Source organism: Aquarana catesbeiana, linkage group LG03 (assembly GCF_042186555.1).
Source record: "Aquarana catesbeiana isolate 2022-GZ linkage group LG03, ASM4218655v1, whole genome shotgun sequence".
NCBI lineage: Eukaryota > Metazoa > Chordata > Amphibia > Anura > Ranidae > Aquarana > Aquarana catesbeiana.
In genome coordinates, this window is record NC_133326.1 from 104,768,358 (window position 1) to 104,793,818 (window position 25,461).

General features: G+C 41.6%; 1 protein-coding gene across 4 annotated transcripts in view; it reads right to left on the reverse strand.

Annotated features, from left to right (window-relative positions):
• Positions 1 to 23,125, reverse strand: part of SHF (Src homology 2 domain containing F) — a 389,714-nt gene extending 366,589 nt beyond the window's left edge. For 2 of the 4 annotated variants that reach the window (XM_073618891.1, XM_073618890.1), the window contains exon 1: positions 22,302 to 23,125. In XM_073618891.1, coding sequence (XP_073474992.1) covers positions 22,302 to 22,991 — 690 coding nt within the window. In that variant the 5' untranslated portion in view covers positions 22,992 to 23,125. The remainder of the gene's footprint in view (positions 1 to 22,301) is intronic. The other 2 variants (XM_073618892.1, XM_073618893.1) reach the window with 2 other exon arrangements.
• Positions 23,126 to 25,461: the final 2,336 nt, after the last annotated feature.

Below are 25,461 nucleotides of genomic sequence, written 5' to 3' on the forward strand. Positions count from 1 at the left end.
GAGTATGGGGTATTGTACCCCTACCCATTCACCTGGGGGGGGGGGGGAAGTAAAAAAACCAAACACACCACACACGTTTTTAAAGTAATTTATTAATATTATTAGGCAGCTCCGGGGGTCTTCTTCCGACTTCGTCGATCTCCGGTTCTTCTCCTGGGCTCCTCCACTATCTTCACACAATAGAGTGAATTGCACCCCCACATCTAATAACAGAACCCAGTCAGAAATACAGTGAAGCCTGGTTTCGGGAGGGACCCAAACTTCACCTGTCACAGTGGGCATTCCCTGAATGGGTCTCCAGAGTCTGGATGCCATAGAAATAGACCACATCACTAGACCTAAATATCAGTACCCTGCGTCTAACTACACTCGTTGCACCACTTGCTAAGGCGAGTACAGAATGCGGGATCCAATGCCCAAAGCAAACATCACAGGCCGGTCCCTCTGCTGCCGAGGTTTGGGTACAGTTCTTAAAGTGGTTGTAAACCTTCCTTAGATAGAAACTGTTGCAGCGTCCCCGCACACCGCTGACTGGCGACATGACTCCCTGAGTTATTTCCGGGTTTGCCGGCTTTGGTGCTGTGATTGGCTGGAGCCGCAATGACGCCGGTCACAGCTCGCTGCTGAAGAAATGGCACGAGCAAGCCGCTTCTTCAGTCCGCATGCGCCAATGACATCAGCGCAAGCATATATGGTAAATATCTCCTAAACTGTGCACGTTTAGGAGATATTATAGGCTTACCTGTAGGTACAAGTGTTGCGACCGGGTTTACAACCACTTTAAGAAGTACATCCAGGTCGACCAATATGCTTACGGCTAGTGAGCCCTGAGGCAAAAAAAAAAAAAAAAAAAAAACCACCACACACCACAAAACCCTTTTGCAAGTATCTAGTTACCTTAAGTTAACGATAGGGTCTATTACGGCCGTCCTGTACAAATAAGATAAGTTGTTTATACTACCCAAATAGAGTTTCCTGTGTCCTGAAAAGCGAAACGCAGTAGTGCCAATGCACAAGACCTAAAATTTTACCAGATTGTTCTACTACTTGGTATTTTCATGTTAGGAAGTATAAACTGCTGGACATGGTAATAGGAGGCCACTGCCTGCATGGCAGATACAGTGTCTTACCATATTTGTCCATCCCTGTTAGCCTTAACTAGCTCTTTTATTGTCAACATTGTTTTGATTATTCAATTTAAAAACACATTTTCATATTCTTGCTAACCGTGACATGCAAGTTACTTTCATACAACACAGAAGTCAGTTAATATCACCCATAGTGGAAAACGGCTTCCCAAATCCTGGTTTTCTGCTAGTTATACACAGCTACTGGAATAATCTTCACTTCACTTGCATCTATACAAGTATTCAGAGAATGCCTTCTAACACTATAAAACTACATTTATAAATCAGTATTTCTGGTTGCTATTCTTGCAGAACAGTAAGGCCATCTTAGTCCAGCTATCACGTGACAGTTAGAAGAAAAAAGAAATATATATTTTACACACACGTCTGGAATACGCTAGAGTTTAGGTATTAGTATGAAATTCTTTTACTTACTTTGCTACCTTTTTGCATGTTAAGCAAACTATAAAAAGCAATTTGTTAGGTCTGTTCAATAAGTGCAAAAAAAAAAAAAATAAATGCTAGAACTTCAGGAGCAGTCCTATGCCTCATGCACACTTTTGTGGTTCTCTCAAGGAGTCTAATAAAATCTCCCTAGTTATAAAATTGGGACTCCAGAAAAATTAGTGTCTAGTTGTAATATGAGATGAATAGGAGAGTTTGAGTAGTTTAGCAAAAAACAACTGGGCAATGCTAACACCACTCAGTCCACAAAAATACTGTTAGTCCACAACAGGAAAAAAAAAAAAAAAAAAAAAAAAAAAAAAAAAACCCTGTATTTTACTGTACTTGCGGGATCTCTAATGAAATAAAGTATGCATCTAGTACAGAGATGTTCTGTGTACATCCTGAACTTTACATTTCAATATATTAAATGTCAATGCAAAGTCACAAATCCATATCTGCCTGCTTGTTCTGGGATAGTGACTCAACGTATTGAAGCCAGAGGTTAGTGGACAACTAGGAAACTAGCATTTGCGCAACAAAGAAATCGGAAATGGCAGGGATATTTTCTTTGATAAACCCTTGTAGGCCACCATGTTATGAATCTATATAGACAGACATTTTAATTGATTATATTTCCCTATTCATGCTATTCTATCAAATTGGGTATAATTAGTGCAGCCTGAAGACATACGAATTTGAGATTAGGTTACCGATAAAATCTATGGAGCCATCTTTATAAACACAAAAGGGCCATTCGTGCCACAGAAAAAAAAAAAAAAAGGTGTGAAGAAACACCATTCTCAAAAAAGGTAGGCCAAACTGTTTTTTATATGTCAGAATAATACTGTAAACCATGAATTGTGGGGGAATGAATTAAACTGCACATTAACTCCAACTTAAATTGAAAATCAGGCTTGGATGGAGTTGCTCCTCACTTGTTAAATCAAGCTCATTTTACAGTGTTGCATTGACAAATTTAGATGTGAATTCGATCAGGCGATTATTTTATGTGCTCCACTCAAATGCATGATTCAGATTATTATTATTATTATTATTATTATTATTATTATTATTCTAAAGCGAGTCCCTACCATTAATTTATTTTAAGCAAAAGCAGTGCATTTTGAGCCAGTTCTTTATGCCCCTTATTTTAAAAGCACTACACAAGTACATGGACAGGAATCATCTGAAAAATATGATTTTTTTTAGAGTCATGTCGTTAAAAGCGTTGTACCCTAGCACAAATTCTAGCTTTTTTTTTTTTTTTTTTTTTTTAAAAAAGAAGAAGAAGAAAAAAGGGGGGTGGGTGGGGGGGTAATTGTGGAGGAATATAGAAAGCAATTACCTGAGGCCTGCTGGAAATGATAGCTCACCAACTTAGCGTGAGCATAAAACCAGCATTTTTATTAGGTTTTCTGAAAAGCCATTTTGAAGTTTGAGCAGCTTAATCTCGGGCCACTGACACCAGACTGGGAGGATCTTAGTGCAAACAGAAGGACTTTTGGAGGTCTACAATATCAGAAAGTAGAAAAACCAGTCAACAGTAATCTATTAGGCGGCCTCTAACCACAAATGTATAGAATACAGATTTATTGACACATTTTCTTTGTAAGCCTATACTTGCAGTGCACATCGGCTATAAATACCGGTAACCGAGCTATATTTAAAATTAAAAAAAAAAAATATATAATAATATTATTATTATTATTATTATTATTATTATTATTAATAATAATAATAATAATAATAATAATAATAATAAGAGCTACAAGCAATGAAAATATACAAACAGGTCCAAGACACACATGTATCACATACAATTACAGTGAAACTACTTTTTGTTGGGGAATTCGATACACAAGAAAGGAATACAACACCCCCTAATTGCCAGGGATGAAAGACTGAAGTGTTGTGTTTAGCTTTGCTTCTGCAATTCCGCTTTACATTTATGCAAAGAGTCAATATTTGCAGTTTTGAAGCTTCTTTTTCAAGACCTCTGCAATTTGCCCTGGCATGCTGTCAATCAACTTCTGGGTCACACCCTGACAGATGGCAGCCCATTCTTGCATTAAATGCTTGGAGTTTGTCAGAATTTGGGGTTTTTTTTTGTTCACCCGCCTCTTGGATTGACCAAAAGTTCAATAGGATTGGAGTCTGGGGAGTTTCCTGGCCATGGAACCAAAATTTTGAGGTTCTGTTCCAAGCCACTTAGTGATCACTTTTGCCTTAGACCCCTTTTACATTGGGGCAGTTTTTAGGCGCTTTAGCGCTGAAAATAGCCTCTGCTAAGCACCTGAAAACCACCTTCCATTCATTAAAGTGTGACTTTTTACACTCGGGCGGTGTGCTTGCGGGACGTTCCGAAAAGTCCTGCAAGCAGCATCTTTGGGGCAGGTTGAGAGTGCTGCATTTATTTTATTTATTTCAGGTACTTATATAGCGCTGTCAATTTACGCAGCGCTTTACATATACATTGTACATTCACATCAGTCCCTACCCTCAAGGAGCTTACGATCTAAGGTCCCTAACTCACATTCATACATACTAGGGACAATTTAGACATGATCCAATTAACCTACCAGCATGTCTTTGGAGTGTGGGAGGAAACCCACGCAGGCACAGGGAGAACATGCAAACTCCAGGCAGGTAGTGTCATGGTTGGGATTCGAACCAGCGACCCTTCTTACAGCTAGGCGAAAGTGCTATCCACTACACAACTGTGCCGCCCACATCAGGCTTTATATAGTGCCAACAGTTTGCGCAGCGATTAACAAAATAAAGGCAGACATTAAAATTTGGTACAAGAGGAATCAGAGGGCCCTGCTCATTAGAGCTTACAATCTAAAGAATTGGAATGAATGGGCAGTACTTTCTGAAGTGCCTGAAAAGCGCTTCAGAAGCACTGCAACACAGGAGTTTAACCCCTTCTTTGGGGTTAAAAGTGCCCCGCTAGCAGTCGAAAAGCACCACTAAAACAAGTGCCGCTAAAATGAGCGCCGATTTACCGCAAACACGACAGTGGACCCATTGTGAAAGGGGCCTCTTGGCAAGGTGCTCCATCATGCTGGAAAAGGCATTCTTGATCACTAAACTGTTCTTGGATGGTTGGGAGAAGAAGTTGTTCTCAGAGGATGTTTTTGTACCATTCTTTATCCACTTCCGGACCGCTGCATGCCAATATACTTCCTAACTTTGAAGAGGGATTTCTTTGTTATGGCAGCAGCTAGCTGCCCTAACCCTGGTATCCTCTTCTTCGGCGGGCGGTCCAGTTTCCGATAATAGTGGTCTCTGTGGTGGATTCGCTGCAAAATCACCTTTAATCGGTGGCAGGAGAGGGGCCCCCCTCCCACCACGCCCCGGTGCCCTCTGCCGCTTACTGGAGCTGTCGGCAGCGGCGGAGGCAATCGGATCCTTCTTCCTGCTAGGCAAGGAGATGAGTGAGGGGAAGATGGCCCCCTTTGTCTCCATACCACTGCAGGGCGGAACCGATGTCAAAGCCTCCCATAGCTCTTAAAAAGGGACTTTTTTTATTGCATTTTAGTGTAAATATGAGAACTGAGGTCTTTTTGACCCCAGATCTCATATTTAAAAAGGAGGTCCTGTCATGCTTTTTTCTATTACAAGGGATGTTTACATTCCTTGTAATAGGGAAAAAAAAAAAAAAAAAAACACCACACACAAAACAATTTTTTTTAAGAACAGTGTAAAAATAAAATTAAAAAAAAAAAAAAAAAAAAATAATAAATTTGTGTGAAAAAGACTAGGTTATTTACTAAAGATAGAGAGTGCAAAATCTGGTCAAACGCTGAATAGAAACCGATCGGCTTCTAAGTTTTATTGCCAAAGCTTAATTGAACAAGCTGAAGTTAGAAGCTGATTGGCTACCGTGTACCAGTTTTAGTAAATCTAAGATTTGGTTCACACCATGTCCATTTCCCTGCATCTGCATATGCACAGCACCCCCTTCATTTGGATTGGGCTGTTGTATCTCTGGGAAACACAGGAAAAAGGTCCCTGCACATTTTCTACAATCACAGTTGCAAGGAAACAAAATAGCGCTATGCATTTCCCAGCATGAGAAAATTTACTGGGGTTTCCAGTATGTATGGGTGCAGCTGCTAACAGCAGCATATTTTTGGTGCAGGTAAACATGTGATTTACACGCAGTCCCGCACCCACTCAGGTGTTAACCTACCTAGCCCTAAGTACTAATAATTAGTTTGATAGAAATCAAGGTTGCTGCTGTTCCAATAGTTCAGACAGTTCATTAAAGAGGAGGTCCAGTCCCCCCCATGAAATTTTTTTTTTTTTTTTTTTTAAGTCAGCAGCTACAAATACTGCAGCTGCTGACTTTTAAATATAATGCACACTTGCCTGTCCTGGGAGCCTGCAATGTCGGCACCCCCGATCTTCGGATCAGCTGTAGGGTGCAGCTGCCGCCATTTCTGGTAAGGGAACCCAGCAGTGAAGCAGCCGGTTCCCTACTGTGCATGCATAAAGTGCTGAGCTTCCTAATTGGTCCAGCGGCAGAGGAAGGAGGAGTGGGGGGTGTCGAACTTCCGAGAGACAGTGCCGTCTCCGGAAGTGGTGAACGGTACCTGTCAAAAACAGGTGCCCGCCCCCCCTCCCCCCTGAAAGGTGCCAAATGTGGCACATGAGGGGGGAGGAGACAGATAAGCGGAAGTTACACTTTTGAGTGGAACTCCGCTTTAACCTCTCCCCGCCCAAACTATTGTCAAATGATGGCTAGGTCGGAGCACTGTTATGGGAGGAAGTCATATGACATCCTTCTAGGATCACACCCCACAGGCCACGTACCGGCACCATGTAACTACTGTGGCCAATCACAGCCGATCACATGACAGTTGTACACTATAAAAAGGTTTTGTAATCTTTGTGTACTATTGTGATGAGCTCTGTGATTAGTCAGTCATCACATGGTACAGACGGGGCCAAACGCAACTGTGACCATTCAGTAAAAATGGTTGTAAAAAAGGCAGTTAAGCAATTGTAGTGTGTTATAATTAATATATATATATATATATATATATATATATATATATATATATATATATATATATATATATATATATATATATATATATATATATATATATATATATATATATTTTAACATCCCCCCCCCCCATTCATGATCACCTCCCCAGAGTAGTACAATGTTGCTATAGCAACACTATTGCTCGTCACTAACAAATAAAATATGTAAAAATAGAAAATGGGGGGGGGGGGGGGGCGCATTACATACGGTCACCAGTCAGTGTCCCTCCACACCAGTTGTATGATATTGCTGTACTGAACTGGTGATAGTATGTAAAAGATAAATTGGAGGGAAAAATTACTTAAAAAAAAAAAAAAAACCCACACCTGGCCATGCCTCTAACACATGTTAGACTGTCTACTTTCCAAAAAGGGGTCATTTTGGGGAATATTTGTACTGTTCTGGCATTTTCAGGCCTCAAGAAATGATAGGCCGTTAGTACATCAAGATCAGGGGCGGATCCAGAGTCTAGTCTCGGGAGGGGCACTGCCAGAAAATCAGCAATGTCCTCCGGCCACCCTCGATCGCTCCCCACAGAGATAGAACGGTGGTCTGCCTATGTAAACGAGGCAGACTGCCATTCTGTCAGAGATGAACAGAGTGATCTTGTGTTCTTCTAACCAGGAACATGGAGCACTCTGTTCATCTAGTGAATCCATCCCCACACAGTAGCAAGTACCCCCTAGGGATACACTAAGGGCACTTTAATACTGGGGTGTTGGGGGCGTCGGCAGTTAAGTGCTGCTATTTTTAGCGGCGTTTACTGTCGTTTTAGCAGCACTTTTAGGTCACTAGCGGGGAGCTTTTAACCCCCGCTAGTGCCCGAAAAAGTTTTAAAAGCGCCCGCAAAGCGGCGTTTGATTTCAATGGGCGCTTTAGGAGCGGTGTATACACCGCCCCTAAAGCGCCTCAAAGATGCGGCTTGCAGGGCTTTTTTTAACTTCCCGCAAGCGCACTGCTCTAGTGTGAAAACACTCGGGCTTTCACATTGGAGTGAGAGGAGAGGCTCTTTACAGGAGCTTTGCAGGCGCTATTTTTAGCGCTATAGCGCCTGTAAATCACCTCAGTGTGAAAGGGGTCTTAACCCTTTGATCGTCCCTGATGTTAACCCCTTCCCTGCCAGTGTCATTAGTACAATAACAGTGCATATTTTTTAGCACTGATCACTGTATTAGTGTCACTGGTCCCTAAAAAGTGTTAAAAATGTCAGGTGTCCGAATGTCCGCCGCAATGTCCCAGTCCCGCTAAGAATCGCTGATTGCCGGCATTACTAGTAAAAAATAAAAACAATTTGTAGATGCTATAACTTTTGCGCAAACTATCCAACTATACATCAATATACGTTTATTGCGATTTTTTTTTTTTACCAAAAATATGTGGAAGAATATATATCAGCCTAAACTGATGAAGAAATTGGTTTATTAAAAAAAACTTTGGGATGTTTATTATAGCAAAAAGTACAAAATAGTTTTTTTTTTTTTCAAAATTGTGGGTTTTCTTTTGTTTATAACAAAAAAAAATAAAAACACAGAGGTGATTAAATGCCACCAAAAGAAAGCTCTTTTTGTGGGGAAAAAAAGGACATCAATTTTGTTTGGGCAAAGCATCGCACGACCGTGCAATTGTCAGTTAAAGCAACGCAGTGCCGTCTCGCAAAAAATGGCCTGGTCATTAAGGGGGTAAATCCTTCCAGGGCTGAAGTGGTTAAAATGGAACAAATGACAATACTAAAAAGAGCAGTTTTTTTTTTCTTCATAAATAATTGGCATACATGTATTCTGTGATTTTACACAATCCATTACTTTTTGTACTCACTTTTCCTATACTTTGATGCTCTGGTGGGGGGAGGGGCTTTCAATGACCAAGAGAGATAAATAGGATTGAAGGCAGCATCACCATCACTTCACAAGACACACAGCCATTGCAGCCTTCATGTCGTCTTCATCCTGTCAGTGTCCTCATGTTCACGCTGCGTTGGAGACTTGGAGAAGATCATGGAGGGAGGAGGTGGGTGGAGCCAACCCTCTCACACTAGGCGCGGAGGAGTTAAAAGGCTCTGAATGCGGTGCCTCGTTCACCTCCCCCTCAGCAGCGGCTGGGACGTGACTGACGGTGATCTGACGTCAGCATTAGAGAGGCAAGGCCAGCGGCACGGCCCCACCTACCTACCTCCGAGTCCTCCCTCCATCTTCTCCAGGCTCCAGCGCGGCATGAAGAGAACCGGGTCTCTTTCTCTTGCCGCCGCCGCTGCTGATGTGAGAGAGACTCGGCCCGGGACGGGAGTTATTAATGTTTTCGGGAGGGGCAATTGCCCCGTTGGCCCCACCCCCTGGATCCGCCCCTGATCAAGATTGATAGATTTTGAATCCCGGTTAATTTACGCTGCATTTGTAAAGAAGGCTTCAATGCGCCAAGAAAGTCCAGCAAGCACCAGGACCATCTCCTACAGTTGATTCAGCTGTGGAATAGGTGCAGGTGCACCAGTGCAGAGCTTGCTCAGAAATGGCAGCATGTAGGTGTGAGTACATCTGCACGCACAGTAAGGTGAAGACTTTTGGAGGATGGCCTAGTGTCAAAGGCAGCAAAGAAGTCACTTCTCTTCAGGAAAAACATCATCCGGGACAGAGTATGTCGGACGAGAGGAGCGGGGAACTCTCTCAGTCAGACTCGGATAGAGACTTTAATCCAGTGGAAAGCAGTTGCTCCAAAATGGAAACTGAGGAGGATAGAATGCCAACAAGGATAAAATCAGGAGATAAGAGCAGGTGCAGACATCCACCAGCAGCGCAGCACTCCAGGGCACCCACCAGCATCGCCGCACTCCAGAATGCTATGCAGGCATCCACCAGCAGTGCGGCACTCCAGGGAATCCACCAGCAGCGCAGCACTCTGGGATAGGTAGGCATCCACCCAGTTCTGCAACCTTCCTAGAGGATAGGCCAGATGCTAGCAACAGAGCATCCCATCAATGAGGCAGGGCCCATACTAGCCTCCTAGATGTTCTACTGTATCCAACATGGCTGTCTGATACGTCAGTAGAACCTGTAATTCTTTTTACAGCCCAGCCAGGCCCTCAGATATAGTCAGAAAACGTAACCCCAATTTATTATTTTTACTCATTTTTTACCGATGATCACCTAAATTACATTGTGGAGCAGTGTAATCTATACGCCAGCCAACAATCCAAATTCTCCATATGCCCGTCCTTTTGTTTGGAAACCCCTCACCATGGAAGAATTTAAAATTTTCCTTGGCCTAATCCTCAACATGGGGTGGATAAAAACAAACAAACACACACCCTATCCACCACATGCCAGTCTATTTGTTGGATGCCCAGAACCCTTTACGAGATGAGGTTTTTACATTTCAACAATGCCTCCCTCAAAATTATCCCAATTATGATAAACTATTCAAAATTCGGCCCGTAATAAATTTTTTGGCGCCAGCTTCAAGCAAATGTTTACCCCTGATATAAATATTTGTCTAGATGAATCCCTAGTACACTTTACCGGAAGACTTGGAATAAAAGCAATACCTCCCCAGTAAAAGCTAGACGTGGGGTAAAATTTTATAAGGCATGTGACAGGGCCACGGGTAAAATAAATTTTTTTTTTTTTTTTTTTTTTTTATGATTTTATAATTTATGAGGGAAAAAAAAAAAAAAAGACAGACAGCTAAACCCCCTTGGATGCCCTACATACATGGGAACAAGTGGCAAAATTGTCTGGCAGCTGATCGAACCATTGCTTGGGAAAGGTTACCACCTATAATGTAGACAATGTCTACACAAGTCTCCCACTTTTCTACCATCTGTACCAAAAGACTGTGGCCTGTGGGACAGCACAGACCAACCGCAAAGGCTTCCCACAGAAATTGGTCTTAAAGAAATTGAAAACAGGGGGAAATGGCCAGTATGCGGACTGAAGAGGTAATAGCACTGAAGTGGAGAGATAGAAGGAGATGTCTACATCCTTTCCCCAATGCACAATGACACCTTGGTGGAACTGCAGAGAAGAGGCCCCATCCAGAAGCCAAAATGTGTGCACGAATATAACCTTTACATGGGGGGGGGGGGGGGGGGGGGGGGGTGTGAATATGAACGACCAGCTGATGCAGCCCTACTTGGCCACCAGGAGATCACTGTTTTGGTACAAGAAAGTCGCCATTTATTTGATGTAACTAGCCCTGTTCAATTGGTATATTATTTTTTTCTAAGTGCACCCAAAGTTCCCTAACCTATCTAAAATTCCAAGCAGACGTTATCACAGCCCTTCTCTATCCCCATGGCCAAGCCACTCAATTGATTTGATCCGATACATCAGCCAGACTCCATGAAAGGCACTTTCCTGTGTGCCTGTCCAACCCCCCCCCCCAAAAAGTCAGGTGTGTTCAAGTAGAGGAATTCGACGTGACACCTGATACTACTGTCCCTAATGTTCCTCCCAGCCAGGCCTCTGTATTGGAGAGTGCCATCAGAGCCATAATGTTTCACTACACTATTAGTAAAGCGAAGATGATTTTTTTTTTCCAGTTTCTGCCATCTGCCATTTCTGTGAATGACCCGGACTGTTAACGACTATGCCTCTGCCAAACATGTTTCCGCCTTCAACGTGAATTGACAAAGCTTTTTGCCTGCCTCCTGAACTGATCATTTGCCCTACCACAGCACAGAAGTCTCATATGTGAGGGGCTCCAGAAAAGGTTTGGAGACTCTGAGGTTTCGTAGAGATTTGGGTGGAAAGAAGCCTCTACCCTCGTCCTCGAGTCTTACCTGACCAAGGCCTAAATATTATAGTGCTGCCACCTGAACTGGCCATGCCTCTGCCTGTTATACCATGGACTGTACTGAACCATATTCATACTTTTCCATAGCTGTCTGCTGCCTGGACACAATAATGACACACAGTGAGAAGTCCTCTGCTCTGCTGTGACCCCCCCCCCCACAGAAGATTATTATTGCACTCCCAAAGGAAGGGATCCCCAGTCTATAGCAGTATGCAGAGGCCTAAATGAGAATAAAATCAAACAAACAAATCATACAGCTGGACTGATTAAGGCATCCCATAGAGAAGTCTTTTTTTCATTCAACAAAACCCTACACAAACCAAAGATCTGGAGGGACACCGGTCTGAGTTAGATCTATAGAAAGCATAAACAAAGATAACCATTTATTGCGCAATGGAGCCTTTAGATCAGGAGACTAAAGTGGGGGTACACACTAAGAAAATCAGGCAAACGATCGTCTGATGTTTCACAGCAAATCAGTACCGATGAATGAAAATTCTCATACGACAAAAGGCAAAGGCTTTTTTTGGTTTATGTTTCTGATCATGTGCAGTCTGATTTTTCTTGTACAAAAATCGTATAAAAAAAAAAAAAAAAAGTACACATTAAACGAAAAATTGTTTGTTCTGTTTCCATACGAGAAAGTAAGGATCCAGGAATTTTCATACGAAGAGTCAGAATTGGCTGTCAAAAGTGGTGTATGCACTATACAAAAATTCTTGCCTGATTTTTTTTCTTATAGTGTGTACGAGCCCTAAGTGCTACATGCACTTAGTCCCCCGGAGGATTTAACATGGATTTTGATGTTTGGGGATAGGTACTCTAAGAATAGCTCTTCAGAGAGTTAACACTATTTTTCTTATATTATCCACACATTTTATCCACACAGTGATGCACTTTACAATTTTAGAAAATCCACCCATAAAAAAAAAAAAAAAAAAAAAACAAAAACTTTAAAGTTGTCGCACATTCAGAATAAGGATATTACAGCAAAACGTCAATGTTCTTTTCAAAATTGTTTCTTGAAGCATACCTTCCAGGTCACTAAAAATTATTTCTTCAAAACATCTGCCAGGAAATATCCACACTCTATATAAAATATATGTACGGTATATTCAGAATTTTTACAGAGCAGGTCCTTCCAATGCCAGTATATTTTGCTGCTTTTAGCACAAAGTCTACCTGCTATTGGCACACAAGCTCTCAACATAGAATGAGGGCAAGGGCACAGTAGGAAAAGGGTTGGCGCTTCGTTCAGGAGGTTAGAGATACATTCACTTTAAACAAACAAAAAAAAAAAAAAAAAAAAAAAAAAAAAAAAAAAAAAAGGGAAAGATGTTACATTATACGAAATACTAAGAAATATTATTCAGGTTTACAAAGTACAGTTAAAAAGGTAGATTTTTTGTCTGGAATACTTCCTGAACAAGATTAGTGAATTTTACTGGCATTTGAAGAAGATGCCTAGGCACTCCCACGTATTATGTATACCTGCAGTGTGACATTGAAGGCACTGCTGCTTGTGACTGCAAATGTCATTAGATGTGGAGTGAGGTTTGGTGAGGTCTCTACGGTGTTGCTCTTGCTGAAGGCCCTGACAAGAAGACGTAAAAGCACTGCCTTTACACAGGCACAGTGTAGAACAAAGGATTGTAAGTCAGTAATGGAAAAAGGTCAGCTGCAGGGAGACCATAGACTATGCTGGTGAATATTTCTTTGCTTTGACCTGCCTTTTTCATGCATGGCTTCCAGAGTTCAGTTCCTCTTCAAGGAGTTATATATCACCTCCTCCAGCCTCAACTTAAACAGAGTTTTAGTTTATACAAAAAACACATTTGCAGCACAACCATTTCCTATACTGTAGGTACTTAAAAATATTTTAATTTGAGGATTTAGGATTATGAACCACATTGTGCTGTTCTTCCACGGTACAGGTATATTTGGCAACCTATAAAATAAAAAAGGTGCTACAACCCAAGAATATGAAGAATCAATACATTTGAAAGTTTTTTTTTTGTTTGTTTTTTTGTTTTTTTTTTGTTTTTTAAGAGCAGAGGTCTCCAAATTTTCTAAACAAAAGGGCCAGTTTACTGTCCTTCAGCCTATAGGGGGAGGGGGGGGGGGGGGGGGAACATAGTACCTATGGGCATTAGGCAGAGGAGTAGTGGCACATCATTGGTATTAGTGGGAGGAATATTAATTGCATTGTAAGGAATAGTGCCCGATGCACCGATACCACTTTAAAAACACAGAGTACGAGTACTGATACCTTTTTGCAAGTACTTGCCGATAACCAGATCGACTAGAAAGAGTAGGTGAAGGGGAGGGAGAAAAGAGCTTGGATGGAAAAAATGGAAAAGTCTATGCTTGCTGGGGGTGGGGAGAGAGACAACACAACACAGGGAGGGCACAGTATAGGTGTCACTGGGTAGAGCTCTGTCTCCTGTCCCTGCATTGTACACAGCCTGAACACACTGCTCCCCACACAGACACTGAAATCCCATTCCCTTACAGCTACAATGAGCACAGCATATAGCTAGCTACGGGTTGCAGTTCTGACCTGTAACGTTCCATAGTAGGAACAATCAGTGCCAGTAGCTAGCTATATACTATGCACATGGTAGCTGTAATGGATTGAGATTGGAGGAGCTGGTAGGGCTGTGCTCAAGATGGAGACTGCCGGAGCCCACCCCTCCCCATTAGCCCCCCTAGATTGGGCCATATTCTTTCCACTGCTGTGCTGGAGGGATGTCTACTGCTCCGGAGGGGAAGAGGAGGCAGCATTCAGCTTCCAAGCTGACATAACTTCCGGTATCTGAATTTGCGCGAGGACCGATACTCAGGAAAATGGCCTAGCACAGATACCGGTATAACCCTAGTATCAGCGGAAAGAATAATGCTCTGTCACTGGTGTCAGTGGAAGAAATACTATACTTTTGGTGCACAATTTTTTAGTCAGAGGGAGGAATAATGCTCCATTCTTGGTGTCAGTGGAAGGAACAGTGTCCCAAGGGCCAGATAGAGGCCAGCAAAAGAGCCACATCCAGCCCATGGGCCGCAGTTTTGAGACAAGCAAGTAGTTGCGGATCATCTTTCTTCATATTTAGCAACCTGATCAAAATATAATATGACCAACAAAACAGCCACAATATCATGACAAGAAATTGCATGAAAACTATATTAAGTTGGTAGCTAAAAGGTGAAATCTTGGAACTGGATTCCCATGTTTGTATGACTAAAATAGAGCAGGTTCAGTCGCATGAGTGTTCCCTTAATGAATATCAGAACAAATGTTTAACCCCAAAACAGAGTGCACTGGTACTAATTATAAAGAGCATGACAGCACTGATGTTCTGCAGAACACCTGGGAAACCTCAAAACCGTAGTCATACAATGGTACCAGATACGTGGTTTGCTCCCACCCTCCTTCACCTTAATACTAGCTAGTAAAAGCCATAATGATAGGTCAATTACAAGTTAAAATAGGTGGGCCAGAGACCTCACAAGCTTGGCACATTACAGGTCAAAAATGTTTTGGGGATCCCTAGGATGCTCTGCTAGACAAACATAAAAGCAAGCACCTGAGGGAGCCTACACATTGGGTAGGTCACTGCAATGAGCAATATAAATCAAAACTGTTCCTCAGGCAGTTATAATAATAATTCCTGCCTGTACAATCACTTCTGACTCCCAGATAAGAAACCTTTGACTCCAATTATCATTTTGCTTCAAGTATTGTGCATTCTTTCTACTGATCACAAGTATAACGGGGCCCTTCTACTATCCACCCATGTAAGGGGTTTCTTCTGAACTTACCAAAAAAGTGTATGTGAGCATTTCAATCACCAACATTTAAAAAAAAAAAAAAAAAAAAAGTGGGGGGGGGATTATTGTGACCACTAATGTAATTGGCACACTTTACAAACTACCAGTGTTGTGGGGCACTTTTCCACTGAGTTTTCTGTCTGCGTTCTTTTTCTGGACATATTTACTGAAAAAATTTTTGTTGTATGAAAGCAGCCCTGTCTCAAATATGCCAAGAATGCCACATTGCTTCTTCATATATTTACCCTTGTAACCCAACGTAATGTTAATCTGCTGTGAACTATAGTTTTAGGAACTAAAACATTAGGATCAGGAGATTCCCTGAGACCTGAGCGGTATTTCAAGGGTTCCTTCATGTTAAAAAGGTTGAGAAAAACTACTTACTCTTGAGGAAACCTAAGCTAAACAGAACATTGAGAAAGGCCGTTTCAGAAGAACAGGAGTTAAACACTTTCCTCATTATTAAAAGAGGAGTTTAAACTGATCTGTAGGCCTAAGGCGCCTTTTACTTGGGGAGGACTTTGCAAAACATCCACCTCCACCAGCAGGCGAATGGCTTGTCCGTGTCTGCTTTGCTTATGCAAAGCAGACACAGCCCACTGTCCTATGGTTGGTCGGATGTAAACGGACCGCCTGTCCATTTACACCAGACAGCCATCTCATCCGCTAGACCAGGGATATGCAATTAGCGGACCTCCAGCTGTTGCAAAACTACAAGTCCCATTATGCCCATGGATGTCATGCTTGTGGCTGTCAGTCTTGCTATGACTCATGGGACTTGTAGTTCTGCAACAGCTGGAGGTCCATTAATTGCATATCCCTGCGCTAGGAGGATGGGGAATGGATTTCCATTCATCTGTTTTTAGCTGATAGGATCCGATGTAGGTATGTGTCAACGGACACATGTCTGTTAACACCCGCTGGTCCATAGAGGGCAATAGAGGATCCACACAAACCCCCCCCCCCCCACACACACACACACACTAAAAAGGTTTCTGCAACTAGCACTAGAAATTGCTCAGTCAAGCAGTCAGCTCCAAGCTGGCTGTGCAGCTAATATAATGTAAAACGAAAAAGGATCATAATTTGTCAAAATCATGCTTTTCACATTTTATTAATATGAGGTGATAAAAACAAATCTCATGGCACCCTGTTGCAATTGTTATTCTACCACAAGATGCCAGGCATAGCATTAGGTTTGTATTTACCTGGAGGACATTTTTATTTGGACCATAGTACAAAATCAGGTTCACATTTAAACAGTGAAACCCTGGATTTCCCCAAGGAGACACAGATGGTAAGATTCCTCTTGATCTTCAGCAGCTGAACACAATACTGGCTGTTTGGTTAGCTTTATTAGGCATTTATGTAATTCCTATTGCATCCTGCTCACGCTGAAGTTTCTTAAATGTTGACTTTTTTTATTGCAGGATTTGTACATAAGCTGCAATTACTGCTGTCGGTTTTATACAAGTTTCTGTTGCCTTACAATTAACATTTCACAGAATTTATGTTTTATCTGTTGGTGACCAACTTAAAGGATGGTTCACTTTATGACAAAAACTCACCAGCCCATCCACCCATTCCAAACTAACCCCCCACCCATATGGATACTTATTATAGGTATTTTATAGAGCACCGACAATTTACACATATATTTTGTGCATTCACATCAGTTCCTGCCCTCAAGGAGCTTACAATCTAACTCACATTCATACATACTAGGGTCAATGAGCCAATTAACCTATCAGCATGTTTTTGGACTTACATACATCTCTTTTCCACTAAATTGGCCGCTCACTTTGACAAAATTATCTAGTAGCAACATACATAGTTACACTGCTTCATTTAGAGATTCTTATATTTGCAATTTAAATAACATAATTAAATACTCATTCTATATGCCCTGTATTGCAGACTTCTATTTAAATGCCTAGGGTGGCCACAGACTGTAGCAGTAGTTGGATACGCAGTAGTAGGCCCAATCCATCCACCTTTAGGGCAGTAAAGCTAAGCATTGCAGAACACTCCATAATTTGGCAAGGTTACTTTTGCCCACCAGTATGTCAATGCAGAAGGCAGGTGAGGATATAAGCCATGCAGTACACATGTCACAAGTACAGTTTATTTCAGGAAATAAGAATTGCAATACAAACAGGTCTTCTAACTTGTCCAATCAATTTTATTTTTCTTCAGAGCTGAAATAAGTTCTCCTGGCTTTGGCTATAGCAGATGACTGTCATCCAAAGTCTATGGGTTGCATTAAGACTCCACGGTCAAGACTGTCAATGATGGACGTTCACAACTTTTACACCATTTAAAAATTATTACTGCGGCTGAGCCTCTCATCACCATACTGCACTTGAAGTCTTTTGTAGATATCTGCAGGTTTAATGCCTTCGTTCACAAGAAACTGCACCACCACACGCTGTTCCATGCACGCACTAACACTGTTGTCTACCATCTTGATTAACGGTCTCTGGACTGGCCCACAACATATGTGCCCCCTATCAGTATAGGACACACTTACCCACTTACTACTGCGTGTAGTACAGCCCTGCTCCTTTTTATACCTGTAAAATTCAAAAGTTTGACTTGAACGCCCCTCATAATATATAAAATTCCCCCCTTACCTGTGTGCCTCTGAGCCTCCAATCTGGCAATTAAGTCAACTTCTGGCATCTACTTATCTATTATGCATCACAAAATAGCCTATTATGTGTGACTTACCTAAAACCGAAGCCCACGATCTCTCCGTTGTCCCCACTAGCAGGGAGCATCCATCTTCACCCCTCTTCCTTCCGAGGCCGCAAACTCCGGCTCTGTGACTGGCTGGAGTCGCATGTGCGCGGCAGCCACCAGTCATGCACCATAGTAATCAGCGCTTGTGTCTTTCGTAAATACCTCCTAAACCGTGGAGGTTTAGGAGATATTTCAAGCACCTACAGATAAGCCTTAATATAGGCTTACCTGTAGGTAAAAGTGGTTGTACAACCACTTTAAGGTTGGCAACACACATTCAGATGAGGTTTCAGCTATGATGTGTCAGATCTACAATATTTGCATAGGGTGGGGGTCTCACTAGAAATAAATCAGGTAGTACTAGCAGTTAAAGAGCTACGCATGTATGGACAAATTATAATTCCCCCCCACACACACACACAAACAAATAAATCTTGCTCAAGGCATGGCTGCAGTATATACATTTTTCTCACTGATATGAATGTTCAGCAGTAACCTGACTGGCTACCTCCACTGCAATGCCTAAAGACCCAGATGGGCACCTGCGATAAAAAAAAAAAAAAAAAAAAGAAAGATATGTATAATAATATATCTCTCTCTCTCTCATACAACCTAAAGCCCTCATTGACAGATTGTACGTGTTCCCTAGAGTGGTTCTTTAACTCTAGAGAGAAATAATTCAGAGCAGCCACACTCTGATGTTCTTTGTTCACAGGGACACAGAATTAATAGCCACCGTTTTTTCCAAACTGCACAATCACATGACGCAAAAAATAATTTTTAGAAAGATTACAAATGTTATCAATGTAATGACACACACCAGGGATTGAACTTGAAGTACAGTGTTTTGATTGCCACTTTCCTGTTCTAAGTACTTGATATGATGAAGCAGTTAGTAACGGTAATAAAAATCAAGAAAATCATTATAAACCAGTCACCTGGGGACACTCACATTCAAGAAGATTAACCATTTGTAGAAAATGCCAAATGCAGCAACACAAGGTGCAGAATGCTGCAACACCTTCTGCAATCATTATCATGGGACTCTTAGGTGCTCCTTAAAATCCTACTCCTAAATCTGTCATTCAACCTGAAACAAAAATGCCAGTAATGAAGCATTTTGTTGCCATTCATAAGATATGTATAAAAACAATCTTATTTACCAATTTGAAAACGTATATTAAAAAGACAGAAAGCCCTTTTTCTTTTTATCCATTACTCAAACCATTGGCAAAAAAGACAAAACCATACACTAGGTACACTCCAGACTATTTGTCTTCTGCTCCAATTTGGTCAATAACCACCTATGGGACATGCATCTTCATGTTTTACAAGAAGAAACTTTAATAGAAACAAAAATCTTACTAAATTCATCTATTCAAAACCTACTTTTATTCTAAACCTCTGCTTTCAGAAAATATAAATGCTTGGGGGTTCTAAGCAATTTTCTAGAATAAATAAATAAAAAAATAACCAAACAAAAGAAGGTTTTACATGTATACAAGAAGAGAAATGTCTGAATTGCCCCAGTAGGCAAGGGTTCAATTCTAAACCTATTAAAATCGAATAATTCAAAATTTCCTAAGAATTTTAAATCAACTTTTCTATCTATAAAATTAATCTATTTTCTTGTGTCAACCTTTTGTTCTTAAAATTATCAAACTAGGCTTGAATTTTGCATCATGTTTATATTAGCAAGACATAAGGCAATAAGAAAAATACAGTCCATTAAGAAAATATGAGGGAATTAAATGCACTTTGTAAAAGCATACTACTGCTAATATCCAGCATCCATTTACAGCCTTTGACTGGGGATTATACACTATATCCTGGTGTCTTCTAGCCGACACATGAATGTCATCAGTCTCACATGCCCCCCCCCCCCCCCAGAGATAGATATTCACCTACTCTGATAAGTCACACATTTCATCCCCCTCCTGTACAGATCACACCACAAGCCCACCACCCCCTCCGCACACATCATTTGCTACACTGTAATGTCTCAGGGGCAACATCTCCAATGATATCACAGCATCAGATAATACCCATCATGAACACCACATGCAAATGAAGTCACTCTAGTAGAGACGTACACCATTTCATACCGAATGAATGCTAAAACAAAAGGCTAAAACAATGCCTATAACAAAGAGTAAAACTAAACAAGCAAAGCCTTTTATTTCCCAGTCTTGTGAAACAGACTTTGTCAGTGTCACATGAATGACACGAGCTATAATATAGTAATATCACAAGTCTAAATCAGCCTCTCACAACCTTTCTGAACAAAGAAGAGCCTTTGAAGAACCTCTCCGTTCTGCTAATTACTAGATCTTTAGCTTACTCTAAAAGGTAATGTGATGGTCAGTGGGAAAAAAAAAAAAAAAAAAAATTAAATGCTACTACATTTGTGGTCAGTAGAAAGAATCCCCCTTTACAAAAAAAAAAATAAATAAAAACCAAATAGCAACATTATCACTGAAGTCAAAGGTTAGTTATCTGAAGGTCAGAAACAATCTCTGAAGGAAGTGCTGAGGTTGTGAAAGGATACTCTAGGAGTTCCTTGATCACTGGCAAACTTGACACAGAAGGGTTAACCTAAAGTGCCTCAATGTGTAACGTAAAGAAATTGCAAACACCAAGAACTAATATATTGTTATAAAAATCTGTTCTGCAAATATAGCATAATAGATTTGCATCACCTCCCTACTGGTCTGTCAAGGGCAGAAATTGCCAACTGCTCAAGGAACCTCTAGAGTAACCCAAGTTGTGAAAGGCTGTTCTAAATCATCTTTTTCTACAGCTCCATAAAAATGACAGAAAGATTGAAAGCAAAGCATCTCTGAACATGAATGTACTTGGCAATGAAAGGGTTGAATTCTGTTCATCACCTTTCATCAATACTACACCTCCCGCGATAACTCCTACTGTGTTGGGTTTGAGTCTAATAAATGTTAGCCTAGTATGGAGCACTCTTGAGTCTACTACATTCCATTTATATGTCCATCCTTAAAAAAAAAAAAAAAAAAAAAAAAAAGAGAGCTCTTCTCTGCCCATTGTACTACAGAAGTCTTTAATAGCAGACTTTCTCATCCAGGGTTCCTCCAGAGGTGGCTAAGGGTTCCACAACGAGCAGAGGTGGACTGATCACCTGTCAGTTGGAACCTGCCTAGTTAAGGCACCAACCTCACTTGGCTGACTAAAGCTGGTCATACTAGACGAATTTAGTTTGAACGTTTGTTTTTGGAATGTTTGTTCAAGTGTTTTGATAGGAACAAAATATAAAAAAGGAGCGGTTCAGAATTTTTTTTTTGTTCCTAGAATCAAATTTCTAACAGTATATGTGGTTTTTGTTTGCGAAATTTCATTCATTCCAAAAGCAAATATTAAAAGCAAACTACATTTTCCAAGTACTTTTGGACGACAGTTGTCAAGTCGCTTTTATTGACTGCATTGAAGAGCTTTTCCAAAACACCATCTATGCGAAAGACTTCCAGTATATGGCCAGCCTAATGCAGAGCTAAAAAAAAAAAAAAAAAAAAGGCAAAAAACACTTTTGATAGAGGTTTTACCATCTATCAGATTTTTTTCCCCCCACTGTGTACCAATGGGGAGATTTATCCTCAATTCCTGTTCAGTAGCCAAAATAGGAAATGAGAGGAAGTCCCTACAATGTGAGAAAATCCCTGGCTGTCACCAGAGATAGAGTTGAGATCATCTTTCACTTGAACAGGACAGCAATAAAAATAAAATAATTCCTCTCTACTCTGTCCAATACTTGTAAAAAAAACTCCCCCCCCCCCCCCCCCCCTTTAGTTACACTTTAGAGGACACTTCTTTACTGACCACAAAATGTATGGGAGCATTTCCTTCCTGCCCCTCAATGTAAGGGTGGCATTTAGTTAGTGACCAAGTACAAGTTGTTACAAAATGACTACTCTTACTAATGTACTGCAAGCTGGAGACAATTCAAGCAAGAGTTCCCCAAAACCTGAAAATGATCCCATCTGTTTCTCCTTGGTATAAGGTCAAGGAAGGCTGACTTGGACTATCCTGGCACTATGGATCAGTTAGGCAGGATATAAAACGCATCCTCCTCCAATGTCAGCCTGGCATTGCTCACCCAATCTCTATTGGCAGACTAAATCTCTGTCACTTGTACTATTTAATGTCATGATCTCATTAGATGCCAACTGATAGTGTCACATAAGAAGCCCACGCTAGGCTAGTCACGGGATTAGCTCAGAGATCCCTATGCAGCCAGACACACTTGTGGGCTTGTTGAGGGGGAACATCTGCCAAACATCTGCCACACTTACTTTGTCCTGTTTGCTGTCCTCCAGCTGGGGGGCCACAGCTGTGGCAGGTGGGGACTTGATGGCACTTCCTCCAGTGCTGGAAGAGTTTGTGGCAGTTGGGTTAGTGCTGCTGGTGGGACTGGATGCCCCCTTGTCCCCAGTGTCCACCTTGATGAGCCTGTGCTTTGGGGACACATACTTGACATCAGGAGAAGGAGAGGATGGAGACTGGGCAGTAGAGGCAGGAGGAGCAGAGGGCACAACAGAGGAGTTCGCTGAGGAGCAAGTTGTAGTAGCACCAGGAGAAGTAGTAGTATAGGGGTCCTCGAAGTCCCTCTCCTTCTGCAGCTTGTAGGCAGTCAGGATATCGGGCTGTCCGGCGGGGGTGGCAGGGAATTGGAGTCCGGCGGAGTGCAGGTGGTGGTGATGGTGGTGGTGATGGGACTGACCCCCTCCTCCTGCCTGGCACTGCCGGTAATCCGGTTTAGGAGGGGCAGGAGGCGGCGGCTTGGAGCTCTTGAAGCCCAGGTGCTCCTTGATCCATTTGGCCATGCTGCCGGCGCATTGCTGTCCCGTGCTGGAGGCGGCTGGGGGGCTTCCTCGGCTACTCAGGCTGCCGCGGCTCGGCTCCGCTCGGTCGATCCTGTTGGGCTCCGCTGACTGCTGCTGGGCACCGCTGGCTGGGACAGAGGAGTGTCCGCTCAGCAGCATGAGAGGCGCGGGGCAGAGTCAGGGAGAAGCCGGCCAAACAATCGGGAAGTGAAGGAAGCGGCGTGCGGAGCAGCTGATCCGATGTGTATGAATGAGCGGAGTGTGGCCGGAGCACGTTATATACATACACACTACACACTCCGAGCCGGGGGGGCCGCCTGCGCCATCTACTGGCCGCCAACCTCACTCCATTCACAGCTTTCTTCTACAACTCCATACAATGTTCAATATTTATCATTCCACACTTACTTCCGATGGCTTGTGTTTGTATACTATAAATATACTAAACATATAAACATATCACTGATCAGCCAGAATATTATGGCCACATTATATATATATATATATATATATATATATATATATATATATATATATATATATATATATATATATATATATATATATATATATAATCTGATTAGAATGACACCTGGTGGGATATATTAGGCAGCAAGTGAACATGTTGTCCCTGAAGTTGATGTGTCAAAAGAGGGAAAAAGGGGCAAGTGTAAAACACCGTACCGCCATCAGAATATTGTACAAAAAAAAAAAAAAAAATGCTGCCTTCGAAGGGATCATACTATAATCTGATCATTAGTACACAGCTTATGTCTGAAAATTTCCAAAGTGATAAACACAAAAATATTCCTTGTATGATACCAGATTGTATGATTTCATTTAACCACTTGTCTACTGCGCCAATTTCACCCCCTTCCTGCCCAGGACAATTTTCAGCACTGTCACATTTTGAGTTGGTCATGCAACACTGGCCCCTAGTCCCCTACACTCCCCTAGTCAGTCCTATCCCCCCTACAGTTAAAACACAGTGAGAGAACACAGTTAACCCCCTGATCACCCCCTAGTGTTAACCCCTTCCCTGCCAGTGTCATTTACACAGTAATCAGTGCATTTTTATAGCACTGATCGCTGTATAATTGTCAATGGTCCCAAAAATGTGTCAAAAGTGTCCAATTTATCCGCAGCATTATCAGTCCCGATAAAAATCGCAGCTCACCGCTATTACTTTAAAAAAAAAAATATATATCATAAATCTATCCCCAATTTTGTAGAAGCTATAACTTTTGCACAAACCAATCAATATACACTTATTGTGATTTTTTTTTACCAAAATTATGTAGAAGAATACATATCGGCCTAAACTGAGGTAAAAAAAAATGTTTTTTTGAAAAAAAAATTGGGATCTTTGTTATAGCAAAAAGTAAAAGATATTGTGTTTTTTTTTCAAAATTGTCTCTCTTCTTTTGTTTATAGCGCAAAAAATAAAAACCACAGAGGTGATCAAATGCCACCAAAAGAAACAAAAGAAAGCTCTATTTGTGGGAAAAAAATCACATTAATTTTGTTTGGGTAAAGTATCACACAACCGCGCAATTGTCAGTTAAAGTGACGCAGTGCCATATCGCAAAAAATGGCCTGGTCATTGAGCAGCCAAATCTTCCGGGGCTGAAGTAGTTAATCACCACTGGGTTTTTTATTTTTTGCTAAACAAACGAAAAAAGACTGAAAATTTAGGGGAAAAAATGTTGTTATAAAATTTTGCAATTTTTCTTCTTCACTGATGTGCACTGATGAGGCCGCACTGATGGGTACTGATGGACACTAATAGGTGGCACTGGTGGGCACTGATTGGCAGCACTGATGGGCACTGATAGGTGGCACTGATTGGCAGCACTGGTGGGACTGTACTGATATCAGGACACTGATAATCAGTGCAATGATTATCAGTGCCGATGTCCCTTTAAGGCCCCTTTCATACTCGTGCGACCTGAAAGTTGCATGTTTTTGCCACAATTTTTGCTGCAACTTTGCCACGATTTTGCCGCAACTTTGACAAAACTTGAAGCAATGCCTGCATAATCTTGAGGTTTATGCACCTCAAGTCTCATCACAGTCAGACCAAAGTAGTGCAGTATGATTGGTACTCATTGGAAATCATGGGATACGACTTATCATGCGACTTTGCAGTCCCAGGACAAGTTGCATAAGTGTGAAAGGGGCCTAACACAAGCCGGCTCTCTTTTTCTCTCCTCACACTGTCAGCATCAGGAAAGAAAAGCAGATAACCAGCTTGTGTTTACTTCTGTGCTCAGTTGTCATTGGACACAGCTGATCACGTGGTAAAGGGCTGCTGTGATTGGCCCGTTACCCCGATCTGTGTACCCCGTAGCTGAGTCCGAAAGTTTCTAAAGTCTAAGCGCCCGCGGTGCGTTTTCGATATGGAGACTAGCATGCAAAAAAAAAAAAACGGATGATCATTCATCCGATAATCTCATTGTGTGTACTAGGCTTAAAGTGTTACTAAATCCACAACCATAAAATCAGTCTGTATATGTAGTAAAGCATGCTTGTTATACTCACTGTGGAACCTAAGGGGTTAATCTGGCACATTGTGTAAAAAGGCTGTCTTCTCTGATCCTCCTCTTCTTCCACTTTCTCCAATCCATCT